Raw genomic sequence first — 17,140 nt, 5'->3', positions numbered from 1 at the left:
CAACAACATTTTCTTCTTCCACAAAGTGTAGTTAGTTTTATCAAAAGTAAGGATTTTGATGCTACTGATTTTCTGTGTATTCATTCTTCCAAGATCTTGAATCTGTTTACTTTCAGATTTTGCTCTGATAATACTTTTTAAGTAATGAATTACACACAGGGGGTGAATGTGTTTTTATATTGTTAGTCCCTAACAATACAACAAGAATTACAGAAGGGGGGTTGAATGTAATTCTGGATACTTTTTGAGATTAATGAAAAATGGTTCTAACTTAATAATATATAAGTGTTTGATTTGCAAAGTGCAGAATGAAGAGTTAGATAAATCAAAACACAAGTCTTTAAAAACTTTCTGGTGGATTTGAATGTATCCACCAGATATATATATATATATCAATTAACGGTGATTTTAATTCTGGGTTGTATATATCAAGAGAACCTTGTGAAGCTTGAATAGCTCACAGCTGCTTACAAATATGAACAACTAAACTTACAGAGAAATACTACAGGCACTACGCCAGAAGTGGGCTACTGTAATGCAAGTGTTACAAGCAACGTTACATTAGCTAAGAAATTTTTGTCCTATTGTAACACCTCAAAATTACTGTTACAATAGCTATAAAGTACTGTTACAGAGAAATGCCGGTGTTGCACCACATGTAACATCAGCACCTAGTGTTACAATAGTTACTTTTTTAACTTTTAAAAATATTTAAATTTAAAATATTATTATAATTAGTATTAAAATTATATTTTGGATTATTAATATATAAAGAATGTAATATATATTATTATAAAATTTATAAAATTAATTATAGATAAATATAAGTCACTTTTTTAGTTTTTTTTATTTAATAAAATAATAAAAAAATAAAAAATAACAATAAATAAAAAATAAAATTATACACGTTTTAGTGAAAAATGGGTGATATATTTCCCTCGTAAACGAAAATGACCCGTACTTTAGTAAAAAATGGGCGGTATATTTCTCTTCCGTCTATTTTCCTTTTCCACTCACCCCCTTCTTCTTACCAAGACCCGACCCTGTCTCTCATCTCACCCCACTCGCATCTCTCTATTTTCCCTCTCCTCTCCCCCTAATCCTCACTCCTGACACACCCTCCCACCCAGACGCACTTCTCTCGTCTTCTATATCTCTCAATTACACACCAATCGAGAAACCCTAATTTTCTCTATAAGTTGTGCACAACGAGTATACAGGATGCCCTAATTTTAGCTCTACGTGTAATCGATATTATAAAACAACAATCGACAACAATCGAGCTCTATACACGAATTAATCGAGTCCTCAACACATATCAAGTCCTAACTTGTAAGTATTTTTCAGTTAGTGGGGATACTTTTGTAGTTGGTAAAAGTTTATTTACCTATTCTTGTAATGATGTTATATTATCGATATGTATGAATTTCGATGTAGTGATTAATATCTTCTTCAAGTTATCATATTTCAATTGAGTGATGTTAATTTAGTTTATTAATCTATTATAACAAAAAGCCTTTTCTCTATTATAGCCTGCATATAGTAAAAATCAGCAAAGAACTGTGGTTACGGAACACGTATATGCCTGGTTGAGTCTGTGGAATTACTAGGTTATATAACCATATGATGCCACTTATTAATTTTAGAATTACCTTCTCAACTGTTATGCACACAGACAATTATGTGATTATTAATTTGTTCATGTCCAAATCAGTGGCTATAACTTATTTTAGCATCCCAACTTTTATATAAAGTAGTTGATATGTATGCATTATCCGTGTGTGTATTTCTCTAATTTGGTAGGTATGTAACAATAATTCGTCGTTAATTGTCCATTTGTGCACATAAAGGTTAAATATATTAACCGCAAATCAATTTCCTAATGCCATAATTAGCCAGACATGTGTAGGTGAAAAAAAGTCAAAAACTAGCTAATCAAATCGCAATTTAGGTCCAATTAGTATTAACTAATTACTTTATGTTTAATTATCTTGTTTTTTTATGATTAGGGTGACCAAGGATCAATAGTTGCGGGTGCTATTAGTTATGTGAAAGAGCTTGAACAACACCTCTAATACATGGAATCTCAAAAGCTAAAAGACAAGAATGATCAAGATGAGTATGATTCAATACTTTTTAAGAATTTCAAGGTATGTTATTAGTTGATATATACACTCGTAACAAATTATTTCTATCCTGTTTTCTATTTAACGTGTTACCGTGGCTCAGGCGTCTTGATTTCTTGTGTATAATAATAATTTGTATGTGAAATTAACAGGGAGTAATCTTCATTTTTTTTTAATTTGGGACATGTTGAAGATGATTTCCAGCTGACCATTGTGAACGAGATAGCTACTGTTGTGCATGAGACGGTGGTTATGATCAAGGATGAAGCCATCTTTTATTGAGAACCCAATTAATTATTCCCTGCAAGATATTATGAACAAATTACCTTCTCATGTAAATGCCTGGTTGAGTCTGTGGATTCCACCAATTCTGTATTTGTTTTTTTACTAAATCTTTCTGCAGGTTTGATTGTGGAGATCAGAACATGAATGTACTGTCATTTTATCCTTTGAGTTGTTAAAGTTCATTGGTTTCCTTCCATTGGATTTACTTATTCCTTTTTTTCCCTCACATTGGTTTCCAGATTTGACTTTCTCAGTTTATTGAGTTTTTTGTGAAATTTTTGCAGGATGGTGTACAAATCGCTAGAACTGCAGAAATAAATCATGAAATAAAAGTATTCTAATTGAAGTTTTATTAAAGGTTATTAACCTGGTCAAATATGACAATTTTCTGTCTATCCAATATTGGTTATATCTGTTTCTTCACATGATATATTAACCTATTATTTGTAAATATAGTGATATGGATCTTTAGTGTTTTACAAAAATGTAATGAGTCGGGAAGACAGCCTGCAAACATGACAAGGAGGACTCTTTAGTGATATGGATATTTTTTACTGATTTATGTTTTTGTGGGTAATTTCAGAGATGTGATGCTTCATTGTTGCTGGACTCAACAAGGAGGACTCTGTCTGAGAAAGAAACAGACAGGAGCTTTGGCCTCAGAAATTTCAGATATATTGAAACTATTAAAGAAGTTGTGGAGAGAGAGTGTCCTGGAGTTGTTTCATGTGCTGATATCCTTGTTTTATCTGGTAGAGATGGCATTGTTGCTGTAAGTTACCTACTTTTTCTCCTTTCCTATACTTAGTTTGATCAGGTTGTTACATGCACTTGCAGGCTCTGCTGTTCAAATCAGGAGATTCACATGTGCAAGTCTAACAAAAAAATCTGGGAAACATGTTCATTGCTGCTACACAAAGTTTGAATTATACTATCAGTACGGAAAAAGAGCCCTGGTAGAATTCTACGATGGAATTGTGAATAAGGTTTCAGTATGTAGTGTATTATAATAGTGTCATATCTAATGCAAACTTATATTTATCTATTTAGTTTGTCAGGAAGCAATGCAAACTTATATTTATCTATTTTTAATGTTTTTTTATATATTTCTAAATTTGTTACAAGGATATTGAGCAGAAAAATTTTCAGTCCAAAAACAAGCATGAAAAAAAGCCCCAACATGAGCCTTAGCACAAGCATGACCCCTGACAGGAGCACGATCAGGAGCCGAAGTCGAGGTGTTAGTGGAAGCCCTCTGTGTATCACTCGTAGAAGCAGTAGTTCTAGCAGAAGTCGTATTAGACGTAAAAGTAGTTGTGATATGTGCAGGGGGTGTGAGTAGTTGATGTTGGGCCTATTTTAGATGTAAAGTAGTAGTATGGTATGAAGTTGACACTCTTACTAAATGGTTTGAATATTAAGACTATTATGTATGGAAACTTTGGTGTTTTGTTGCTAAGGGGATTGTTTTTTTAAATTAGGAATATATAAAAAAAATTAACGATTACATTTGCCCCTATTCTAGTGTAATATATGATTATATATAGTGTTAAATTAAATATGCTAGTGTGTTTAATTATAAAAAAAATGTGTTACAATAGATAAAACAGACGGTTACAATAGGTTGTTTGGGCCCCACTAGTGGGTCTCACTTATGCAATCTTGATCAACTTTTTGTATCACTCATTTTGTGTTACATTTGGGCCTTTTAGTGTTACAGTATTTGTCTATTGTAACGTTTTCATCTATGTAACAATAGATCAGTGCAGTGTTACATTAGGGTGTCTATTGTAATGCTCGTATACGTAACGTCCCTGGTGTTACAATAGACCTATTGTAACATTTTTGGGGCCTATTGTAACACCATTTAGGCATTACAATAGCTCACTTATTGCGTAGTGAGGATTCAGCTTACAATTGTTTCTTTGAGAATGTATTTGCTTAGTCTTATTATGTTCTACTTGCTACTCTTGGTTTATATATCACCAAGATTACATAGTAATAAGACAAGATAATAAAACAAAACCTATCAAGTCTAATAACATGCTGCTTCACTACTCTATTCCAGCATCTTTGAATATCTTCATAATAGCATGGAAATGATAATGTTTCTTTGTTCTCAAAAACCCAGCTGAATAGGATGCCACATTCCTTTTGTAAACACTCGACGCATGTAACTGTGTTTTCACTGTCAACAGATGTTTGAACTGATTATCCGTCGGGTGCATGATTATCATCCATCGGGTTGCCTTGTTGATCATCCGTCGGGTAGCTTTGTTGATCATCCGTCGGGTAGCTATTTGACACTTGACTTCATTTCATTTATGCAGAATTATAAGACATCTTATATTTACAATTAATCAACCTAGTATGCATATCTAATTAAATTCAACATGACTTATATGCTACTACAGAATCTATATAAAGGTGTTTGCAGATTTGTGCTACATGACTTATTGTTACATAAGCTACTCACTCGATGGATGTCAAATCATCATCCGTCGGGACTATATTGAGTCATCCGTCGGGACTATATTTGATTATTCGTCGAGTGCTACAGTTTTCACTAAGTTGAATCTACTAAGGTGTTTTGTTAATATAATTATCAAGTTCACAACATATTACCAATATATATTTTTCTGCTTTTCTTGAATTGTTTATGCTGGTGAACAAAGTAAATTAAAACTTGTAGTGAAATGTGTTAATACTGATTAAATATATAATAATAGTGAACACATATCTTTCAAAACTCACTTAATTTTTTATTAAAATTAAGAATGTCTTGCTACAAAATTTCTAGGCTATTTGTTGATAAAGAGCTTAGCTTTTTTCTTGAGAGAATATAAGATTTCTAATCTAAATTGTTACACTTAAACAAAGCATCCAGTATTTACTTTATAGAACAGAAAACAGTGGTTATTATACAGCATGCAGTAGCATGTACTAAACCCTATTTTTGAATAACCAAATCTTTCTATTTCTGGCTTAGTGTATCTTTGCTAATCTTGGCATTTGATCTTGTACTCTTCAAACTGCTTTTGCAAACTTGTCAATCCAACTGATTGGATTATTTGTTGATTGATAATCTTGGATATTTAACTGGTCTGCACTTTGTATTTTGAGTTTTACCTCGAGATCTCCAGTTTGGTATATAGAGAACTTGACATCTCGATAAGTATATTGGCTTATCGAGATCTCTCATCACTCTATAGTTGTTTTGACTTATCGAAGTCTCTGAGTTCTCTATAAGAGAATTTGGCTTTTCGAGATCTCTTATCTTCATGTCTTCATTTTGGCTTATCGATATCTCTGAGTTCACTAGTGACAAATTGACTTATCGATAACTCAGAGATCTCTAGCGAACTTTTGACTTGTCGATAATTCAGAGTTCTCTAGCGACAAAATGACTTGTCGATATCTCCAATTTTCTTGTCTTCAATTTGGTTTGTCGATATCTCTGAGTTCTCTAGTAGCTTTGCTTGACTTCTCGATAAGTCATTCTGGAGTTCTCGAATAACTTCTCTATAACACAAAATCTGTGAATTGTAGACTTCTTGACTTAAAATATTTTTCACAAAACAGATTTATTCAACTCCAAGCTTCTTCATACTTTCTCTGAGGTATGATCTTCATGATCTTCTTCCAGAGCTTATTCTTAGGTTTGAGACTGTTTACAGAAAAATACTCCAGTCTAGTCTATTTACATTTTTACAGACTTAAATGTTACCATACACAGTGCAAACATAGATGAACATACAACTTACTTAGAGCTGTCAATTTGACTTGGTCTTATTATAGTACATGCATGTCTTGCACAACAGATAGAGATCTCTAGCAGAACTGCAGAGCATTTGCATATTAGCAGTATTTTTTACAGGCGACTAGCAGCATGGATGTTCAATTTCTTAAATAATAAAGATACCGGTCCAAAGTTTGAATTCTTAAATTATATATTTACATATTTATGATTAATTTGTTTATAATCTCTATATAATTTGTATAATATATATTATTATTTATAAATATATTATGATAATCGGATCTGTTTCTGTTTTTCGGTACAGTTTAACTCCAAAATCGCAACCAGACCGCTAGTAACGGTTCGGTTTATCGATTTCTCGGTTTTAATTCCGTTCGGTTTTAATCGGTCCGATTTTAACCGATTTTTATCATTTTCGGTTCGGTTTCAGTTTCGTTTCGGTTTTTCTGCTCAGCCCTACTTCTGGCACCTCAGCTGCTTAACCAAGGCTTTACCTGCTGGGCAACAACACATGCCATGATCATTCCTGTCTGCCCAAAATTCAGCCGAACCTCTGCTAGTCAGCTTTAACTTCTTATGGTAACCTGCAGCTTCATGTAGCTGGGAAAACCTCTCCTAATAAACTGCAGCTTAACATGTTACGCGGCACCTTAGTGTAAGTACTTCCAAAACCATCAATTTTTGGGCCAAACTTGCACCCAACCATCTCTTAATCCTTCCCATTGGGGCTCAATCTCTTTATGGGCCTTAAATTGAGCTCATGTAAGATTTTGGGCACAACAGTGTCATTTCATTGCATATCAAAGTTTATATTAGGGGTATATTCAATTGTGATTTTGAAATTTTTTATGGATTTTGAAAATTGTGGGGTATTCAATTTGAATTTTAAATAAATCTTTTAAATCTGATGGCATTCAACAATGATTGGAAAAAATATCTTTTAAAATCTGAGTGTATTCAATTTAGATTTTAAAAAGTCAATAAAAATTTGGTGGTGTTCGATTTGGATTTCAAAAAATCCATCAAATCTGATGGTATTTAAAAGTTCCTGAATTTTCTTTTATTTGAAAAAGTGGTGGATTTTGATGGATTTATTAGTAATTTTTAATATTTTGAAATATCCCCAAAATGCATGAGATTTTGATGGATTTTTAAAAAACTCCACAAAATCTTCAAAGACTCTACAACATTTTTGTATCAACTCCATCAAAATTTGCAAACAAATAAAATCAACGAAAATCTTTTAAAATACATAGATAGTTAACCATCTTTCAAAATCTGAAATGAATACTTAAATTTGGTACGTTCCTTTTGTTTAATACCTTTTGTTTAATATACGAAATAAAGTGACAAGAAGAATGAGAGTGATAGACAAAACAGAATGGTAATAGCAAGGGCTAAAAATAAAGGGAATCGATAAATAAATTTCAAAAATTAATATTTAAATTTCAAGTATTTTATAAATGCCATAACTAATTATGACAAAGACAAATTTCGAAATTTCACTATTAAAAATAATGGATAGATATATAGTAAAAATGTCTAAAATTTAAGATGGAGTTTAAATGGTAAAAAGGGGAGATTTAACAATTTTCAAAATAAAAGTATAGATGGTCTCTCAGAATGACATGTTGACATGTTAGTGTTTAGCCTTATTCCCCGAGTTTTTTTTAATAGAAAGAAAATAAGTATTTATAAGGTAAAGTATTCTCATTACATTTTTTGAGTGGACGTTTTGAAATAAATGTATGTTAAATTTATATTTATCATTATTTACTTTTTTTTATTTTTAAAATTCAGAAATATAATTATGAGAAAAAATAAAATTATTTTATTTAACTTACACTAACATTCTATTCTTTTGCTCAAATGATGAGAAATAGTAATTACATCAGAGAACGATACAGACAAAAGATGCTACAAGGTCATTGTACTACAATTGGGCCAACTAAAAGGGAGACTTATTTCCCATAATTGCTGGATTGATTATAAGAACGTCCTTAATCACGTTAACTAATGAAAAATATGTAATTAAGCCACTAAAGATAGTAGTGTCAGCTCAATGTCATTTCATAAAAGAGGCTTGAAAATAAGAAATCCACCCTTATCTTGTTGGATCAGAACCAACGATGTCTCCCTCAAATTACCCCTAGTCCGCACTCTAATTATCTATTTTTTGACATACAGAAATAAGTATAAATTGAAATTTCAAAAAAAGCATTTAATAATGTTTCATTTACAATAACAGGCATTTTTTTGTTCTAATAACTCTCGAGTAGTCAACTGTGTGTATAAGACGATCAAACACACATTCCCCCAGATATGGAGTAAAATACAGAAAATGCTAGTACTTCATACAAACTAAAACGCTGCGATGTTGGAAAATATTAGTAAAACAATTTAATTGTGATTTATTTTTACTAGTTTTATAACATGTGCAATCTTCATTTTTTTTCATTTATGTTGTAAACATTTAAACTTTGATAAAAGTGATAGAAGTATTAAAATTAATTAATTTAAAAATGATAATATTATTATAAGAATTTTTATTTGAATGCATCTAATTTTAGTTAACAATAAATATTATAAAATAATATAACATTGATGATATTTTAACCCTTAAATTTATTTATATATTATAAATTATTATATAAGTGCTTGTTATTGGTGGATTAAAACTTGAGCGCTTTATTTTATAAATATATCTATAAATAATAATATAAATATTTGTAATTGGCAATATTCTAACCTACAAACTATGTGTTTCCTTAATATTCAATTCCAACGGTCTTAATTATTTATTTAAGAAGAATTTATAATCATAATTGAATGAATAATCAAATCAAATAAAATGATGTTATCAAATTATACCTCGATTATTATAGGTTGATACCCGTTAATATAGTTTACTATATTCTTCATTTTGTTTTGGCACTTAAGCTATCTTGTTAGTCGCGAGGCTGATTAAAGTATGATGAGTTATTTAATTAATTCGATATTTTTAATGATTATTTTCTCTTATATTAAGATAATAATATTATCCAATAAAAGAAAGAATTATTTTATATTTATAAAAATAGCATGTTTAAGTGTATTACATGTAAACATGCCATTAAAATGTAATTAAACTAGTCTTTGCCTACAAAAAGTATTATATTCTTCTATGAAAAAAGAGAATTTATCTTACATATATATATATAAAGAGTATAAGGATCCAAAGGTTAATATTAGGATATTTTTTCTAAAATAACTAAATGCGTTTAAAGAAGTTATCCTAATTATTTATTATTAAATGTCTACTTATCATATATTTTGTATATTTTTGAATTTAAATTAGAAAAATAAGCAATTTGACACAAATATAATACACTAAAGTCGAACATTATCTTAGAATTTTTTTCTAAAATTAATCTTAGAATTCTTATTTGTTCAACATTTTGAGACTGGTTGGTAATATTATTTTTTCCATTTAGATAAAACTATCCCGATTTCATAAAGGAAGATATTGTTATCCCGAATAATATCTGAACCTTAAGAAAAATGTATGAAGTTGATAAACTATTGTCTACCTGTAAAAATTATCAGCCGAATTGATTTTGATATTGAAAAGATTCTTTGCTTGGCCCTTCAATAAAGAAATTAATGATATGGGTCACGACTCACGAGTGTGACGGGGACGGGGATGGGGATTTGGGATAATATATTGTTAGGTCCCAACTCTAAGTCAGAGTTTTTGGCCTAAATGTGAGTTTTTGCCTAAATTTTTGTTTAAATTTGAATCGAGATAATTTTTTATTTCAATAGTTCGGTCTAAATTTTGGTCCAAATCCATATATTAATATTTTATTTTTTCAACTATTAATATACTGTTATTTTAATGTGTTAATATTAATTCCCATACCTATTAATTCAATTAGACGCGGAATGAATAAGATCATCTTAATTTCAAACTTAATAAATTTTGTTAAATTAGAAAAATATTACACTTAAACAAGAAAAGTGAAGAAAAATTAATATTATATATAATTAACTAAAAGAAAAACAACAAATAATAAACTACTCTGAATTAATATATATTGTTCCCACAAATGTTCGATTAATACATCTCGAAAACTAATATAAGTTTTTTTATTTTTAATGTCTTATTAATTTGAATTAAAACAATTCATGGTGTTTAATATATTTTTTGTTAAATAATTATTATTTATATAAGTGAAAATTAAAAAATATAATTAAAAACTACTTAATATATATATAATAACATTCAATTAACAAATTAACGAATTTATAAAACATAAAAAGATAATATTTTATTATTAAAATGATTTAGGCCGATGAATAGTGTCGGTCTAAATTTAGGTCGGTCACTGACCTAAATTGGAATGGGGCAATAGATCTTGGCTAAATTTGGACCAAAATCTGTCCAAATTTAGGTCAATAAACCACTCTTGGAGATGGAGTCAAGAGTTTCATCTTTTAAAACTCAGGCAGGGATATTCCATTCTCCTTCCATTTTTTCGTAATAAATCTCAATTTTAAGGCGTCGATCATTTTCGATTTGTTAAGTATACCCACGTCAGTTCTAACCAATCATATGACTTGGCTAATTACGATCTGCTCAAGAAGCACCGGCTACGGTGAGCAACGGATTAGAACGGGAGCGAACCGATCGGAAGTCGAAAAAACCGAGAATCGAAATAAAAATATATTAAGAATCGAATCGGACTCGTTTATATGTAAGAACCGTACCGGAATTGAACCATAAATTTCAGTTTGGTTCGGTCCCGAACCGAAATAACCGAATTTATATTTTATTTCATATTTATTTATTTTACATATTATTTTATATTCTAACTTTTTAAATTTTGACTATTTTTAATTATTTATTAAGGATAACTTGGTAAAAGAAAATTTTTATTAGTGGTGGATCATTTTGAATTCGATTACTTTCTAATATTTAAAAAGAAAAATATTTATAAAAAATATTCAAAACTACATATATATTTAAAGGAGTGAGTACTACAATAAAAATCATATTTTTTCCTAAAATTTATTATAATATTATAAATAAGAAAACATACTACGTAATATGTATACATATATTTATATATACTTTTTTATTTATTCATTTATATACCGTTCGGTTCGGTTCTTACGGTTCTAATATGTTAAGAACCGAAACGGAGAACCGAGAACCAAAATTTCTAGAAAAATAAGAACGGAATTGGACCCGAATTACTTAAAAATCAAACCGGAACCACATTTTTTGATCGATTCGATTCGGTTCTCAATTCTAAACCGCAAAATGCTCGCTCATTCTCCTTGCACCGGCTACTAAAGTTAGTTAGTAATAAATTCTTTGTAGGTGAGTCAAAAAATCAGTTAAAAAATGAAAAAGGGTAAATACCTCAAATTTTTCCACCAACTTTCCCAGAAGATCAATTATTAATATATAATTGATTACATTGGTCATGCATTCACACTAAACAATTCAGCAATTCTTTGTACTCACCTAAATTATCGGAGTGCATAGTTCTATTATCAATGTTAGAAATTTTTTAATATGTACAATTTTTTAAAAACGGACGGTTATTTTAAAATGGAGGCAGAAAATTTATGTAACTATTTTTTATAGAAAACTTAAAATGGTGAGAATATCATTATATTTGTCTTTTCTAATTTTGGTTGGTTGAATGAATCTAAGTACTAATATTATGTACTTTATAGTTCTGACAATACAGTTTACGTAATGAAATGATAAAAAAAAATTGAATAAGAGACGCAAATTTATGAAAATTCTACTATATTTCAATATTTGCAGCTAAATATATACTCCCTCTATTTTTTATTATATGACGTTTGATTTTTGTGCATACACTTCTAAGTGTTTTGACCGCATAATTAGAATAATAATTTTTAATTTTTTCTTTTTGTGAATAAAAATATATAACTAAAACTTTAATTTAAAAAAAAAAATTTTAAAAAATATTATTTTACCTATGCGATCAAAGAACTTAAAATTATGTGCAAAAAAGTCAAACCACGTATAAAAGAAAACAAGAAGTAATAAACCTGAAAAAGATTGGCATTTATACCGGTGGTTAGCTTACAAGAAAAGAAGACGATTGTTAGTGTTGTCATAGTCGAGTGAAAAACAAGGACACCATGATTATAGTAATCTTTGCTCCTATGTAACAACGTAACATTAAACACTTGGGATTGCTTGCCCAAATCATATACCAATCAAACTCAGTTCGATATCCAGTTTTAGGCAGTACGGATAATGCTGCATGTATAATTATCACAATAGAAGTTTTGTTTATACATACAACTATTATAGTTTGGTAAGACAAGGACTACATCAACTCCATCTTTTTATTAGGAAATTAATATGAATCTATACATGTAAATGGAAATGTCTTCAGATGGAAAAATTTTATAGCGTTAGGTCATGGCATGTTTTATATGCATCAGTAAAGATACATGTAATGTAATTAACTTCGATTGCTTAAAAACCTAAATATTAAAGATTTAATCATCAAGGTTTTCTTTCAAGAAACCCAAATTCGCTGTTTTATGTGAATGGCCATGGACCTTACAAGTTACCCGATTACGTACCAATTATTCGTACTTAGTTGCCTCGGGCTCTCTCGTGTATATCTAACACAATGAATTTTGTTTCAGTAGGATACAACATCACATCCATATAAGAGTATCATCAACCGTGGTCAAATCTCTGATAATCTTATTTGTCGAACATATTGAAAATACTAGCTTCATACTGTGGGGATGATTTATAAATTATTTTTTCTGAACATTTAATTCTTAAGTATAAATTTTGAGTTCTTAAGTATAAATTTTGATTTTTCTTCACTCCATCGAATTATATATTTTATATTTTGTTTGTATCTGCTCTAATACTTGTGTCTACTGTATACTATACTTGTGTCTATTGTATTAACGTTTTATATATTTAAAATTTTGTTTTAGTCAAATAATTAAACTACTACTTTAGTCTCGTATAAATTTTGATTTTTCTTAAATATTATGTATTTTATTTTTATCTGCTCTAATACCGATGTCTATTGTATACACGAGGAATTCGGTTTTTCTTTTCAGCAATAACATGTTATGTTTTATACATTTAGAATTATCTATTTACTTGATACTACTATTTCTAATATTACTATGATACCTTTCTGACGACCAAACTATGCCATATTATTTCCCTTATACTAATTATATATAGGATATAATATGATTGGCACTGGATTGACCAGCAAGATTGTCAAAACTTGACAATTTCCCGAAATATTTAAAATATGTTTATTAAAAGTGAATATTAATAAAAAAATTTTAACTTATGTGTTATTTATAATTTAATTTAGGAATTATATATGTAATTTTTGAAAATTGTTATCATTGGATTAAAATGTTATGACATTGCTATAAAATTATAAGTATTAATTTATACGACGATTTGGCCACAACAATTTTGAAAACTGTTAGGTAATAAATTACACACAGAGGGGGTGGATGTGTTTTTATGTTTTTCTGCTTTTCTTGAAGTGTTTATGGTTGTGAACAAAGTAAATCAAATTTTGTAGAGAAATGTGTTAATGCTAAAATTAAACATGCAACAATGAAGAACACAGATCTTTCAAAACTCACTTAATTTTATATTAATATTAATATTTTTTAATCGTAGGTAACCCGCAGCCACTACCCTTCGGGTACGCACTGGGTAAACCCTATGGGCTCATGCAATAGCCTGCAAACCACGTGAACCAAGGCAAACCGCATTTAAGCGACATGCTCTGACTCATGAGGCATAATCATAAATTCTCCTCCTGTGGGATTCGAACCTGTGACCAAGAGGATAGTTATCCCCTCTTTAACCAACTGAGCCAACCATTGCGGGCTAATATTAAAATTAAGAATGTTTTGCTACAAAATTTTTAGGCTCTTTGTTAATAAAAAAACTTAGTTTTTTTCTTGAGAGAATACAAGAATTTTTTGATCTTAATTATTACAACTAACAAAGGACCAGTGTTAACTTTATATGAAAGTTAACTACTGGTTTACACAGTGTATAATAAGAGATGCTATTCACTTTAGTAAGCTGTCACTAATCATTCCATTTTAGAGAAAGTATATCTTCCATTTCTGGCTTAGCATATCTTTGCATACTGTGTTAACTTTGATCTTCCTTTGTCAGTTAATTTTCACCCTTGATCTTGCACACTCTTTAAACTGCTTTTTGTAGACTTGTAAATCCAACTGGTTGGATTGTTTGTTGATTGTTAATCTTGGATATTGAATTGATCTACACTTTGTACTTTGAGTTTTAACTCGTGATCTCCAGTTTGATATATAGAGAACTTGACATCTCGTTAAGTATATTGGCTTATCGAGATCTCTAACACTCCATAGTTGATTTGACTTGTAAAGGTCTCTGAGTTCTATATAAAAGAATTTAGCTTGTCGAGATCTCTCCACTTCATGTCTTCACTTTGGCTTATAGACATCTCTGAGTTCTCTAGTGACTAATTGACTTGTCGATAACTCAGAGTTCTCCAGTGATATTTTACTTGTCGATATTTCAGAGTTCTCTGGTGATAATTGACTTATAGATATCTCAGAGTTCTCTAATGATATTTGACTTGTCGATAACTCAGAGTTCTCTAGTGATATTTGACTTATCGATAACTCTGAGTTCTCTAGTGAAGAAATGACTTGTCGATATATCCAATCTTTATGTCTTCAATTTAACTTGTCGATATCTCTGAGTTCTCTAGTAGCTTTCTTGAGTTCTCTATAAGTCATTCTGGAGTTCTCGAATGACTTCTCTATAACACTAAGTCTGTGACTTGTAGAGATCTTGACTTAGAACATTTTTCTCAAAACAGATTTATTTAACTCCAAACTTTTTCATAATTCTTCTCAGGCATGATCTTCTTGATCTTCTTCCAGATAGAATTCTTGGGCTTGATACTGTTTACAGAAAAAGACTACAGTCTGCTCTTTGACATTTTTACAGACTTTAAATATTACAATATAAAATGCAAACTAAAATTACAATACAACTTACTTAGGGTTTTCGGTTTAACTTAGTCTTGTTATTGTACAGGCATGTCTTGCACAACAATCTCCCCCAATTTGTGAGAAGATTGCTTAACACAAATTCATGCTTGTTAACAAGACTAACCCCAAGTTATGATGGGAAATAAAATTATTACATAAAAATTGACACAATTACAACTTTTATACAATAGGATATTTATAAAGTTTAAATGGTTACAAGCATTAGGTAAAACTGTTGTTGCTTCTGCTTCTTTTATAATGAGATCCTTTAAGTAATCAAGAACTTCAAGTTCTTCTATAATAGGTGTCCCACTAAAAGCTTCTACAAGTTTGAGTCTGTCTGCCTTTGGATAACCATTGTCTAGTAAATCAATCCTAAATCTTGAGAATTTGCCAACTTTAATGTTTAAAAACTTTCCATCCTTAGAGATTCTGCTCATTCATTTGGCCTTCAGTTCTTCTGATCTTTTTATGAACATTTCAATCTCCACATCATACTTCCTTTTTCTTTCTTCATATTCGGCATCATTTCTTTTTCTTCTTTCCTCCCTTATAATCAACCACTCATCCAGAACTGATCTTCATGTTCTTGTAGCAGTATCCTTATCTTTTAGCAAGCTTATCACTCTCTTGATTTCTGTGGGAGAGAGAGAGAGTCCATAAAAGCATAGCCTAGAAATGTGAAGGACCCATCTTCATATTAAATTCTAACTTCCCTCAGGGATACAACCCAAACTCTAACTATTTTCTCAGCTAGTTGTTGAAAATAATCTTCATCTGAGATGCACGAATTTAAAGGTAGAAAGTCACTTTGCTTGAAGCAGTTCCAGATGGCCCTTTCAGTAACTTGTAGTTTTTGAGCATCCTTAGCCTTCTTAAGTTTCCTCCTAACAGTTTTGTAGTAAATTTTAAGTGAAGGCTTGTTTAAATGTAAATTTGTGATTTTCTTGAGAGATGTTTGGTTTGAGAGTTTGGTATTTTTAGGAAGGTGTTGGCAGTTTGTTTGTATAGAAACTTTGGCTTAGAGGTTAAAGGTGGTTTGATGATTGAGGTTGTTGGCTTTGAAGGTTGAGTTAGATTTGTTTGGATTTTTAGGGTTTGTTGTGGTGGTTCTGAGCCATCTTGTCTTTTCTTCCATCTCCTCTCACTTTCTTTCTTCTTCTCATCATCCTTCTTTTTCTCATCCGGCTTCTTGTCCTTATCACCAATTGTTTTTGAAGATTGACTTGGATTTGAGCCAGAAGGTTTTTGTTTGTCATCCTTTTGGTCATCATCATCCTTGTCTTTTCTTAGATTGTATTGGGTATTTGGCAGCATGGTATCAGGATTTACAAGATATTTGTCCAAGATTTTTATCATCTCCACATCCTCATCCTTCTTGTTCCTTTTATACTTTAGACCAGACTACAAAGTCATGATCAACCTCATATTTAATCTGGCACAATATTTAGGAACAAGGAGATGTCTGGCTTGTTTGGTTGTTGGACAGACATAAACTACTCCTTGGTTTGGATATAGATAGGCTTTTGGAAAAGCTGCTATATGTGCCTTTTTGAGCTCTTGGAGAAGTTGAGTGTCTTCTGGAACAACTGGATTCACTCTGTCAATCATTACATCCAGTTCAGATGCTCTTAAATTTTGAAGATTTGTGAGAGTCAGTTGAAGACACATGTCCACACCATCATCATTGATGTTCATGACAATCCTTTTCTCCAAAAAGTTATCAATTTTCACCATCAATGCCCTTCTGAAGTTGATGTTCTTGGCCAAAGCTTTCTTGCAGATTACATAGTTATTTTGAAGAGACACTCTTAGTGCTGTAAGAAGGTCATTGAATTCCTGATCTTGATTGGGTCCTTTTCCATCCTTGAGAAGTCTTTATTTT

The 17,140-nt window shown here is 30.4% G+C and overlaps 1 protein-coding gene across 5 annotated transcripts; it reads left to right on the top strand.

Annotated features, from left to right (window-relative positions):
* The first annotated feature begins 997 nt into the window (after positions 1 to 997).
* LOC141666530 (uncharacterized) lies at positions 998 to 3,918 on the top strand. 5 transcript variants are annotated; one of them, XM_074472587.1, is made up of 6 exons: positions 998 to 1,332; positions 2,010 to 2,150; positions 2,320 to 2,460; positions 2,995 to 3,163; positions 3,249 to 3,397; positions 3,537 to 3,918. In XM_074472587.1, the coding sequence occupies exons 3-6, from the start codon at positions 2,389 to 2,391 to the stop codon at positions 3,600 to 3,602; spliced, it is 456 nt and encodes a 151-aa protein (XP_074328688.1). In that variant the 5' UTR covers positions 998 to 1,332; positions 2,010 to 2,150; positions 2,320 to 2,388; the 3' UTR covers positions 3,603 to 3,918. The 5 variants fall into 5 exon arrangements, 2 of the variants coding, with proteins under 2 accessions (XP_074328688.1, XP_074328687.1); XM_074472586.1 differs by having other exon boundaries at positions 1,000 to 1,332; positions 2,279 to 2,460; XR_012552272.1 differs by lacking the exons at positions 3,249 to 3,397; positions 3,537 to 3,918 and adding an exon at positions 2,696 to 2,769 and having other exon boundaries at positions 999 to 1,332; positions 2,279 to 2,460; positions 2,995 to 3,131.
* Positions 3,919 to 17,140: the final 13,222 nt, after the last annotated feature.

Source organism: Apium graveolens, chromosome 6 (genome assembly GCF_009905375.1).
Source record: "Apium graveolens cultivar Ventura chromosome 6, ASM990537v1, whole genome shotgun sequence".
NCBI lineage: Eukaryota > Viridiplantae > Streptophyta > Magnoliopsida > Apiales > Apiaceae > Apium > Apium graveolens.
The sequence above is the reverse complement of the archived record's forward strand: the minus strand, read 5'-3'. Positions and strand labels throughout refer to the sequence as shown.